The following is a 12,784-nucleotide window of genomic DNA, read 5'->3' as shown; positions in this document are numbered from 1 at the left end:
CCTTATGTATTTTTGTGGGGTAATGTTGTATTTTATCACATTATATTACAAAATTTAACAAAAATACAACAGATAGGCATTCATCTCGTTAAATAGTTGAAACATTTGCCAACTGTGAAACATTTATGTGTATTACATATGCTTTATAAGTAAAATGGAACTTTGTTAAAAAATAAAGTTCATCCATGCTTTTTTTGATGTTAGGATCATAAGAAAGGCAATGCAAAGAATGTGTTTTTTCACAACTTGGCACTTCGAAATGTCTTGTAATCCTCAGAGGAATCTAAATCGTTTTGTTGCTGAAGTAATCCTGTGTTTGCATTGCTCTTATATTTACTACTACATGACGTGTGAATCATCGGGTGGAGCTTAAGAGGCAAAGATGTAGAAGTAGGTGTTGATCTTTTTCTGCAGACGTGGTCTTTCGTAGCACTATGATGTCAGACTGAGACAAAATTCGAAACAAGTCATTTTAGGAGCTTTTTTTGGACTAATGAAGAAGTTGAGTTCTGAAACTTACAGGATTTTTTTATATATAATAAAATGACCTCTTATATGTCAAAAGATCAAGGAAATTTTGATTTCTCAATTCATAACCACTTTAATTTCTTTCAAAAAAAAAAAATCTTACTGACAAAAACACACACACACACACACACACACACACACTCAAATGTTTGGAGTCAGAAAGATTTTTAATTATTACATTTATTCAGCAAGGAAATGTTCAGTTGATTTGACTTTTAATTGTTACAAAAATTACATTTAAATGAAGGCTGTTCTTTTGAAAATTTTGTATCCTTAAAAAAATATATCACGGTTTCCACAAAAAAAAATTTGGTCTGCTGGAATTGAAAGTATTATGTAACTGTAAGCCTGAAAGGAGTTTTAGTTTCAAAGATACAGATGTACCTCCTTAATTTAAAAAGTGTTTTAATTGAGGATCCCTTGAACAGGATGTATTAGATTGATACTGGATTTAATCTGTGTCCAGGAAACACTCATCACCGTTGAAGTGCAGAGCTGGTAAAGTAAATGTCGTGGTGTTTGACTACAGTGCTCGCCCTTAATGTTTGAGCTCTGATCGTTGCAGGTCTGGGATCAGGGCGCGGAGTGAGTAAATATTTACCACAGCGCAGTGGGACTCTTTCCGGAAGGTTCCCGGCACTTGCAGGGAATTAAGCAGCTTCTGAACAGAGGGAACACCCTGCTGTTAAACACAGGAGAGACCTTGGGCACGGACGTTCACACGTGCTGTGGGGCTTTGCAACAAGGAATATGACATATAACATAGGCTTCCTTTGTAAACACTGAAAACAACGGATTAGCTCACAATGGAAATGTTTGGGGCCTTTTTTATATGAATGTGTGCAGTACCACAAAGGGGAAAAATGTGATATGACTTCAATATTGCAATCATGATTTTCCAATTGAAATCATAAAGGTCACAAAAGTAGAAGCGGGAGATGCAAGGAGGCTGATAAATGAATTAAAAGGGTGGGAGAGGTACAGATGGTGGAAAGAAAACAAAGAAATCATTCTCCAAACCTTTCCTGCTCTCTTCTTTTGAAATAACATGGGCATGTAATACACAGGAACAAAATGGTACTAAAAAAAAGCTATAATATATTATACATATATATACACACACACACACACACACACACACACACACAGAGAGTGGGTACAGAAAGTATTCAGACCCCCTTAAATTTTTCACTGTTTGTTATATTGCAGCCATTTGCTAAAATCATTTAAGTTCATTTTTTTCCTCATTAATGTACACACAGCACCCCATATTGACAGAAAAACACAGAATTGTTGACATTTTTGCAGATTTATTAAAAAAGAAAAACTGAAATATCACATGGTCCTAAGTATTCAGACCCTTTGCTCAGTATTTAGTAGAAGCACCCTTTTGATCTAATACAGCCATGAGTCTTTTGGGAAAAGACTGGATTTGGGGATCCTCTGTCATTCCTCCTTGCAGATCCTCTCCAGTTCTGTCAGGTTGGATGGTAAACATTGGTGGACAGACATTTTTAGGTCTCTCCAGAGATGCTCAATTGGGTTTAAGTCAGGGCTCTGGCTGGGCCATTCAAGAACAGTCACGGAGTTGTTGTGAAGCCACTCCTTCGTTATTTTAGCTGTGTGCTTAGGGTCATTGTCTTGTTGGAAGGTAAACCTTCGGCCCAGTCTGAGGTCCTGAGCACTCTGGAGAAGGTTTTCGTCCAGGATATCCCTGTACTTGGCCGCATTCATCTTTCCCTCGATTGTAACCAGTCGTCCTGTCCCTGCAGCTGAAAAACACCCCCACAGCATGATGCTGCCACCACCATGCTTCACTGTTGGGACTGTATTGGACAGGTGATGAGCAGTGCCTGGTTTTCTCCACACATACCGCTTAGAATTAAGGCCAAAAAGTTCTATCTTGGTCTCATCAGACCAGAGAATCTTATTTCTCACCATCTTGGCAAACTCCATGCAGGCTTTCATGTGTCTTGCACTAAGGAGAGGCTTCCGTCGGGCCACTCTGCCATAGAGCCCCGATTGGTGGAGGGCTGCAGTGATGTTGACTTTCTACAACTTTCTCCCATCTCCCGACTGCATCTCTGGAGCTCAGCCACAGTGATCTTTGGGTTCTTCTTTACCTCTCTCACCAAGGCTCTTCACCCCCGATAGCTCAGTTTGGCCGGACGGCCAGCTCTAGGAAGGGTTCTGGTCGTCCCAAACGTCTTCCATTTAAGGATTATGGAGGTGCTCTTAGGAACCTTAAGTGCAGCAGAATTTTTTTTGTCTTCAGGCAGTTCCTTTGACCTCATGATTCTCATTTGCTCTGACATGCACTGTGAGCTGTAAGGTCTTATATAGACAGGTGTGTGGCTTTCCTAATCAAGTCCAATCAGTAAAATCAAACACAGCTGGACTCAAATGAAGGTGTAGAACCATCTCAAGGATGATCAGAAGAAATGCATCTGAGACAGCACCTGAGTTAAATATATGAGTGTCACAGCAAAGGGTCTGAATACTTAGGACCATGTGATATTTCAGTTTTTCTTTTTTAATAAATCTGCAAAAATGTCAACAATTCTGTGTTTTTCTGTCAATATGGGGTGCTGTGTGTACATTAATGAGGAAAAAAATGAACTTAAATGATTTTAGCAAATGGCCGTAATATAACAATAAGTGAAAAATTTAAGGGGGTCTGAATACTTTCCGTACCCACTGTATATATATATATATATATATATATATATATATATATATATATATATATATATATATATATATATATATATATATATATATATATATATATATATATATATATATATAGGAGTTTGACAGAAAGCCTGTGGTCTTGATGGATCGATGTCTGCAGCTGTAGAAGAACATAATGTAAAAAATGTTGCAATCATGTCGTGACAACCTGTCTGTACAAGTTTAAGATTTCCCATTGCATACAAACACAAACATACATACATAGTGTCTCAGAGTGACTTCAACATGGAGAACTCCAACATGTCCTGACTTTCAGGAAGCAACAACAAGGGACCACAGCACTATATTACTCGTCAAGAACACCTATGAATAAATATATGCCCAGCACTTCAAAACTCAGAATGGTGGTGACTAATTGATATAGCATGTTACTGTCTTTAGGACAGTAGAAATCCTCAGTAATAACATGAACAGCCTCTAGGCCAGCATGATGTCACTGAATGAAGACACATCACCTTAAAACAAGTACTCAAAATACATGCCGTTCTTGGTTGTGCTCTGAGTCAGGTTACTTTGTGTCACACTCTCACACACACACACACACACACACACACACACACGCACACACACACACCTGAATAAGGGTGACAAATTCATGCAAACACAAACATGAACACTTGATTTTCTCTTCTTAGAAAGCACGAAGATATGCCAGTGGGAATTAATTCCATGGAAAACAAGTACACAGTTCAGTGGTAGAGCTTGTGGGTGTGATTGGGTAAACCAGATCAAGACTTGGATCAAGAAGCTTTAAGGTGAAGTGTTTGCTTTCCGCACTATTAGCAGCACCAAATACAACTGCAAAAATAACTACTGTTTTCACACTGGTTTCCCAAACACTCTGCCTGACTGCCAATGAACAAACTTGTAGCCCTGCCCTAAACTCACACCAGTGGCTGAGACAAACAGAGCAATGTTATAATCCAGATTACATTTAAAGCTATCATCATACTCTCAAATACTCTCAAAAATCAGATGTATATCCAAAGTGACCAATTGCTGGAGATTGCTGCCCAGCCCTCATGCAGATGAACACGTCATGAGAGGATATTGTTGCGAGGTGATGTAAATGTTTTTGATTAAAGATTACATGAATTAAAAAAAAAAAAAAAAAAGAAAAAAAAGGTTCTCTGATAAATCTTTTAGATTAAAGACTACAATATTCCATTAAAAATTGTTTCATGGTGACTTAAAAGTAATAAACAGTCCTCAGTGTAGCCTATATGAAGAATAAGCTATGCTGTTGCCTACACAAAATAAAATAATATAAAACATACATGTCTAAAACTTTGGAGTCTCTACTCTCTAAACATTATTTAATTTCAAAGTGCAGCTGAGTCTTTGAACTGGCTCTGGATTGCTATTTAGCCAGTCTAGTACTTCCAATTCCCTTTCTCACCTCTCATGTTGTGCCTGGTGTGTTTCTCTGGTCTTCCATATGGCAGCCAGAGAGAGCTGCTGCTGTTGCATCACTCAACTCTGTATGAGAGGCCCTGGCACAGCATCAAAGACCTGCTCTTATGGTAAACACCACTGTAGTATCCAGGTCTGTGATACCCACCTGCCAGTGCTCCAAAAACCACAGTAAAGGGCGCATACACAGGTCTGGAATCAGTGGAAAAGAATTCCGAGACATAGTAAAAAGAAATTCATATGATGCACTCTGGCCTAAAGGGTCTCTTTTGTTTTTTTTTAAAGGGGTATTCCTCAGGTTAATCTATTATGAATTTGAAAATGCAATTTTAGGGCGACCTCCTATGCTTTGCTTTATGACAGTTTAAAATACGTTCCAGCTCTGGTTATAGCACACAATAAATCACCTCTTGTGAATGTCCAAATAAAAAATAAAAAAGGCTCAAAATCTGTGCTGTTTAAGTTATATATTAAAAGAAAAAACATCTCACATAGGACCATATGTCAGCATAAGACTGAAAATGAAAAACGAAGCTGTCATCAACCCAGACATAAAATCAAGATCTGCCCGCAGACATCACTTCTGATGCTGAATGAGACAGCATCTCTGCGTCTGACTCGAACAGCCACATCACTCACCCTGCAGACAGACATCTGGTTGGTCGTCAGGGTCCCTGTCTTGTCTGAGCAGATAACGGAGGTGCATCCCAGCGTCTCCACCGAGGGCAGCGAACGAACAATGGCGTTTTTCTTGGCCATGCGACGGGTGCCCAGCGCCAGGCAGGTGGTGATGACAGCTGGAAGACCCTCCGGGATAGCAGCCACTGCCAAGGCCACGGCAATCTTAAAGTAGTAGATGGCACCTCGGATCCACGAGCCGCCGTGGACCGGGTCGGCGAAATGGCCGATGTTAATGACCCAGACGGCGATGCAGACGAGGGAGATGACCTTCGAGAGCTGTTGGCCGAACTCATCCAGCTTCTGCTGCAGCGGGGTTTTCTCCTGCTCAGTTGCCGCCATCTGGTTACGGATCTTTCCGATTTCAGTGGAAACACCGGTGGAGATGACAACGCCGATGGCCCGACCCGCAGCGATGTTTGTGCCCTTTTGGAAAGCATGAGAAAATGCATGTATGAGCACATATACACCTAAATGAAACAAAGCCACCCAAAAGACCTTTCAAATCTAAATTTACACTTTTGCAGACTTGGAAACAACAACAGCAGCATCAGAAGTTCCTCAGTCTCATATAATTTTATGAAACGTAGCTTGGAAAAATCATTGACTTGTGTGGAGTTAGCTACAATGTCATTAGAGACATTTTCCCCTAATAGGAAATTACATCTTTCATTACCGCGATGTGTTGGAAAATGCATAAAGCTGGACTATAAAAGCACATGCTCCATGTACAGTTTATTTTAAGTGACTAAAGAAGAAAACGTTCTACTATCGATACGATTCTATCACTCACTAGGCCAATAACGTCACCTGAGGTGTTCCCTATCCCCAGACAATGTTAACGCAGTCTAAGTGGATTGAGAGCGGACAAATGCATGCCTACTTAGAGCATCTGAATGACCGCAAATGAATGCAGACAGGAACAGTATGTTTAGACTGAGTGCACAAACAGAATGCTTAAGTCTTATTATATCCTACAGTCTAATGACATCCTGCAGCCTAGAGAGACAAAGAAAAAAAAGCAAAACAGACTCACAAAAGACACAAAAAAAAGAAAAAGCAATAGTTCTGTAAAAATGCTATGAGGTGGGTTAGCAGAAAAGTTTAAGTAGCATATTGTTATATGCAAATATACTGTTCCCCAAAGTTCCCATCCCAAAACAGGAAGTGAAGTGCTTACAGAAAACAGCATGTTCTTTTTGTCTTGATTGACAGCTCGAGGATCTGGCACAGGATCAGTGTGTTTGATAACAGACACAGATTCGCCTAAAGAACACACAGGAAGTTTTAAATAAAGCAATACTGGGCAGTGAAACGCAACGCTGTTCATCTCAGATGTCCACATTACCTGTGAGAATGGACTGGTCCACTCTTAGAGTTGTGGATTTGATTGATGTGATCCTGATATCTGCTGGCACTTTATCCCCAACTACAAAACAAAATGGGTTAAGAGTTATTTCATCAAAAGGCAGGCAAAGACACTTCTACATTACTGATGAATGCAAGACAGGTCGAAAACAGTGTGTAGGACATATGCCTGTGGGGTCATAACTGCAATCATAAGCAGGAAATAAGACCATTATTCAAGGCTGTTCTTGACCTCTTGTTTTCCAAGTAAACACTTAATTACAACAGATCGAAGCTGAACTACTAGGACACAAAGCCTGAAGCAAAACAAAAAAGTGACTGAAACAAACAGAAAAAAAGAGAGAGCAAGAGAGAGAGACACCACCTCGAAGACTAACTGCAGACACACTGGAACACCGTTCGATACCCAGTTGATGAGAGCACATAGAGAGATCAATATTCGGTTCATGCTTCTAATAAAAAAAAAAAAAGTATTGCTGCTAATACAAAAGAAAAAAAAAAGGTGGGAAAAACCCAGCCAGTTGGATGAAACAGAATCAGTCAACATGTGTCGTTTTCCAGTGGGTTTTTGTGAGTCCTTTTAGCCATTTAGGCTTTGAGCAATATATATTTTGTCGTAGCTTGACTTAATGAACCTTTGCGCTTTCCTACCCGAGACATCAAGACAAAGTTTCATATATACTCATCACACAAGCTGCAGGGATCTGCTTGTGCATTCACAGCTCAAACTAAGAATGACACTGCAAGTTCAGCATACTGAAAATGTGCAAACACCACAAATGAGGTTCTTTTTCTGAAAACTGCGTAAAACAAATGCCTAGCCATTATGTGAGCTATGGCATGACACATGCACAATTACATCTACATGGAATCTAAAACCATATAATTCCACAGATGTCCAGCATTCTACATATCCCAACACTCAAGTACAAGTTTAAAAGTTTGGTGTCTGTAAGGATTTTTAATTGCGAAATATTTATTTTTTTATTTTTTTAAAAGAAGATTTTATAAAATATTGTTACAATTCAATAATAATAATAATAATAATAATAATAATAACAACAGCAGCCATTACTCCTGTCTTCCTTCTCACATGATCCTTCTGAAATCATTCTAATATGCTGAATTGGTGCTCAAGACACATTTCATATCATCAATGTTGAAAAAAGTTGTTCTGCTTAATATTTTTTGTGGAAACTGGGATACTTTTTATTTTAGAAAGAATAGGAAAAAAAAATGTATCCCAGAATGTATTCCAGAACTTTCTCTTTTGAACAGAGTTCAAAAGAGCATTTATTTAAAATAGAAATTGTAACATTATAAGTATTTACCGTGTCTTTGCTAAATAAAAGTATTCATATCTTTAAAAAATAAAATAAAAAGTTTTACTGACCCTAAACTTTTGAACAGTAGTGTATATTCTTTTAAATAAATAATTGAAAATAATATTCAAATAAATATGATTTTTAATAATTCTCTCTATCAATAACTCACATTTTTCCATGTTCAAAACCATTCCATAGAAACTGTACTGTATAAAATAGTGTGCAGTTTCCATGTCTACCTATAACCCTGCAGCTGGGTGTCAGTGAACTTGCAAATTCTCATCCTCATGTCATATAGCTCCTGGACCAGGACAGGCTGCAGGGGCACTTAACAAGCATTTTAAAGCAATTAGAGACCCTTAGTGTGATAATTATACTCCATTTAAACCCTTAGGCTGAGCTAGAGGTGCCTAGGGGCAGCAAGGCATGCAAGAGAGCAGCCACACTTCCCATTAGTCTTTTACACACTGTGAGACAGATAGTGGATGAGTGGCCTGGACAGTGTAGAAACTCTAAAAGAGGTTAAATGTCAAAGGTTTAACCTCTGACATTTAACCTTTTAAGGTAAAAAAAAAAAAAGATTAGGGATATCAACAGGCAGGGTTTTTGTTTCGCTGCACGACAAATCATTTTGTTAGAGTCATGTGATCTTGCATAATACTATAATATACAGTAAAACATCCCTTCACCCTATTTCTCTTTTTTTCCCATTTTGTTTTCTGCTCCAACCCTCTGGACACAATTTCTCAGCCGTACAGTCTCTCCCTCCCACGTCATAGGAATGGCTCACATCAGCCTGGGGGTCTTTGAGGAGGGAGACAACACCCCCATCAGGGGCTGCTCTGTGTGGGAGTGGGGATAGAGAGGGCACGGTGGGCGGGAAAATGTTTATGCTCCCAGAACGACGGACCTTTCTTTTCTCATTCTTGGATTTTATCGCTCCCTCTCTCCACCCTCAATGGTGTCTCCCACCCACTCGGTCATACTGCAAATGGGTACTGAACCCATCTAAATGCTAATGCGGATGGCTTTTCGCCATACCAAGCCAGAACAATGCAAAGTGAGCTAAATATACACAGACATTATGACAGTAGATGGCAAGCATCTGATAGCAGGAAACAGGCCGCCACGGACATCGGGCATAAACCTGATTAGAACGGGTGACGCATACTTACTTGTAAATGTGGAACGGTGTAATAACAGAGGCTGGTGAGTTTAAGATGTTTGTGAATGCTGATTAAAGCGGTTCAAAAGCCTGTGGGTATGACTAAAAGATGATCGAGCTAAAGAGAATTAATTTTAAAACATAGTGGATGCTTCACTGTTACTCATCCCAAAGAGAGTGAAAGAACAACTGAGTTCTCTCCAAATCTCCAGCCTTTCTGTAAAGCCCTATTCTGGTTCCTCTGATTTTCTAATAGAGTGAGAATGTTATTTTTGTATCTCCGAAACAGCTGAGGGAAAGTTCCACTTCGGATGTTGTGATTACTGTGACCATAACGCTGGCACAATGCTGGGCTGACTGGAAATTAAAAGTGTAAATAATCTATAAATATATATAGTACTCAAGCATGCAAAAAAAAAAAAAAAAAAAACACGCCTGAATACTGTTTTCCGACCTCCAATTCTCTTGGTGGTGGTCCGCGGCTATGTGCCAATAGTTCCGATGGAATTGCCACTCACGAATGCTGGGTACAGGAAGGGCTTTGCAGAGAGAAGAGGGGAAAGGGTGTTGTGGGTCATATTTTTGGTTGCCATTTGTTTAGAATCTTTTTTTTTTTTTTGCTGTAGTTACCAATTTATAGTTCTTACAAGTGCCTTTTTCCAATGTGGAATTTTCATTCAACCTCTAGAGAAAGTGAAAGGGTTTTTAGGTAGGGGTTGTTGCATGTTTGTTTACACATGTTTGATAGTGCTTAGCAACAAGATTATGTCATCGGTGCAGTCGGGTTAGACAGAAATTGAGAAATATATCAGCAGATGCAGCTGACAACACCTCTGTCCTGCCAGCGCTTCCCACTTACTGAACAGGACTTGTTAAAAGCTACCAATGAACTCAGCACAAGCAGCTCAGAATGTGTGTGAACCTGTCTACACCTCGTTAGTGGATTCTCATGGCTATAAACCTGTGGATGGATCCTGAACCTCAGAGCCATCTCCCTTTCCCCCATTGCCCATTATAACAAAGTGCAGAAGATACATAGAGTGCCAGCCATTTCCACCCTCACAGACCTCTGGAGTGGAAACACCTCTTCTCTTCTCCCCTTGGACCAATTCACCTTGTTTCATTTTTGTTCAGCTTGCAGGTTGGGAAGTGCTCAAGGCTTCAGGAAAAGGGAAATGCCAAAAATCGCAATTCAAAAATATCCATCAATCCGGCCATGGTGTTTACCTATATAGCAGCAAAAATGAAAAGACTATGTTCAAAATGTTCTAGAGCAGGGACATTTTTGATGCTGTGATCCCAAGATTCCTTGTGAAGGAAATATAAGGCTGTTATTTATTTTTTTCCAACAGAATAATAATAATAATAGTTGTTTCTTACATGAAAATCTGATTTGCTGTCCTTTACAGGATCAAACCCTGTCGTTTGTCATTTTATCTCATTGGTCCAAAATCATGTACATTAAATCCTGTATATTAAACATCAAATATGATCGGATTGGGTGTGATTTTGTTGATTTGTGGCACAATCTTGGCTTTCAGGAAGGACAGAAACTTGATGCTGGAAACATCTGGACTGACAGGGATGTCTAGTAGTTACTTTACTTGTCTGTCAGTTTGACCTTGACATGGGAGGGACTCTGGGGCTGGTTACCATGGTGACATGCCCAATAGGTGTCAAGAGGTGAAGCCTGACAGCGTGAGCGTGTGTATGTGTGCAGAGAGGAGAATCTGGCCGCTGGAATGCGGGCTTGTCAAGGCATAAGACCAAACACTGCAACTGAACAAAGAGACGCTTGTTACCGCCGTGCTAAGACAGGTAATGAAACCCACATCTCATTCCCATCTCTTCAGTTCCGCTCGTCTCTCTGCATCTCGCTGTGTTTATCGCTCCCTTACGCTCATCTGTCTTTCATGCTCTCTCGCACTCTCTGCCTCCCTCACACATTCTGTATCTTTCGGTACACTCATTCCCTCTCACTCCCCCCTGCACCAGTCTCATCTTTGACTCTCTCACTTTTACTCCCATTCACAAGCAAACAAAGTGACGTGGCCGCATCCATGTTTCTGAATGAATGCGGCTGCTCTTGAATCTTGTGGTGTAACACGGGGATTATTAGTCCGAGTTTTCACTGTAATAGCGAAAAGCAAGTGATCACCCCCTCCTCGCTGTCGTCTCCTCTCCCCTCGTCACTTCTACTCCACACTTGGCTGATGCAGACTGGGGATCATTAGTAATCAGGGTTTTAAAGAAGCAAACTGTTTTATTATTTTGAAGCCAAGACTAAGAAATTTATATATGTGTGTGTGTGTGTGATGCACAGATATGTTAAAGCAGAAAATAACAGAAATGACAAAAGGTCTATTTATATGTGTCAACACATACACTGGCAGGATCCCCAATTTAGAGTGGGCACATATGTATGTGTGAGGGAGTCACTGGCAAACCTGCAGACACGTGAAGGTGGAGAACGATGGGACTGACAGTATGGAAAAAAGGAAGGCTAAATATTCAACAAGAGGTAGGAGAGAAAGAAAGAGAGAGTACTATAGTCACTTTACAGCTTTGTACTATTAACAGAATAAGTACACACACACATACACAGATTTTTCCTGCATGTCTCTGCTTGGCACCCTCATACTCACAGGAAAGCCACTTACGTAATACAGTCTGGGATATTCCTGCTCTGCTTTCAAGTTTATGGCAAGGAGCCCAAACACACACACACACAGAGAAACCCTGATGGGCTCTCGTTCAGGGCAAAGAGTTGCGGTGAAACGCACACAAACATACACTATGGGCAGCCATACAAGCCAATGGGAAGACTGAGGAAAACGACAGCCTGTGTTTGTGTGTTTTGGGTACAACGAGAGGTGGTGATGACTGGAAGAAGAAGAAGAAAAAAAAAAGCAGAGGGCCACCTCCACTGCGTATTATGTCAGACCACATGGGTAAATGGTTAGAATAAACCTTCAAATGTCCACAGGACTCAAGCTGGGGGCTGCGGTGGAGTATGCGTATTGTTCCACAAACATCATCTCTGCAGATTTGAGTCCTTCTCATTACACAGGAAGAGACTGAGAACAGATGGCGTTTTATCAAATGAAGAGAAAGGGAGAGAGAGAAAGGAGAGTAGGAAAAATCATGAGAGAGAATGGGAAAGAGTAGAAACAAGCCCAAACTTACCAGAAATCTCCACAATATCTCCAGGCACGATGTCTCGAGCTTTGATCCTCTGTACGGCCGTGCGGTTAATGCGGTACACTTTGCCCATCTCTGGCTCATACTCCTTCAGAGCCTCGATGGCATTCTCTGCATTTCGCTCCTGAGACCATACAACAAACCACAAAAATATCAGCAGGATACAAATGAAGCACATTGTTAACAGCCCATATTTTATTGGTCTGATTAGGCTAAAACAACAGTAGCTTGCTCTTGTTTTCTTTGCCAGGTTTAAAAGAAATAAACAGTTATTCATCACACCTGCTGTCCAATGTGATAATGTACTGAGAACAAGGCAAAAATGGTAATAAAAATATATACAATATTATAA

The 12,784-nt window shown here is 40.1% G+C and overlaps 1 protein-coding gene across 2 annotated transcripts in view; it reads right to left on the bottom strand.

Annotated features, from left to right (window-relative positions):
* The window catches only part of atp2a3 (ATPase sarcoplasmic/endoplasmic reticulum Ca2+ transporting 3), a 67,925-nt gene that overhangs the window by 25,821 nt on the left and 29,320 nt on the right, over positions 1-12,784 (bottom strand). For both annotated transcript variants that reach the window (XM_048187801.1, XM_048187800.1), the window contains exons 5-8: positions 12,418-12,556; positions 6,722-6,802; positions 6,554-6,639; positions 5,335-5,799 (exon numbers count right to left, since the gene is read on the bottom strand). In XM_048187801.1, coding sequence (XP_048043758.1) covers positions 5,335-5,799; positions 6,554-6,639; positions 6,722-6,802; positions 12,418-12,556 — 771 coding nt within the window. The remainder of the gene's footprint in view (positions 1-5,334; positions 5,800-6,553; positions 6,640-6,721; positions 6,803-12,417; positions 12,557-12,784) is intronic.

Source organism: Megalobrama amblycephala, linkage group LG4, assembly GCF_018812025.1.
Source record: "Megalobrama amblycephala isolate DHTTF-2021 linkage group LG4, ASM1881202v1, whole genome shotgun sequence".
In the NCBI taxonomy this organism is placed as follows: Eukaryota; Metazoa; Chordata; class Actinopteri; order Cypriniformes; family Xenocyprididae; genus Megalobrama; species Megalobrama amblycephala.
This window is presented reverse-complemented; position numbering and strand designations above follow the sequence as displayed.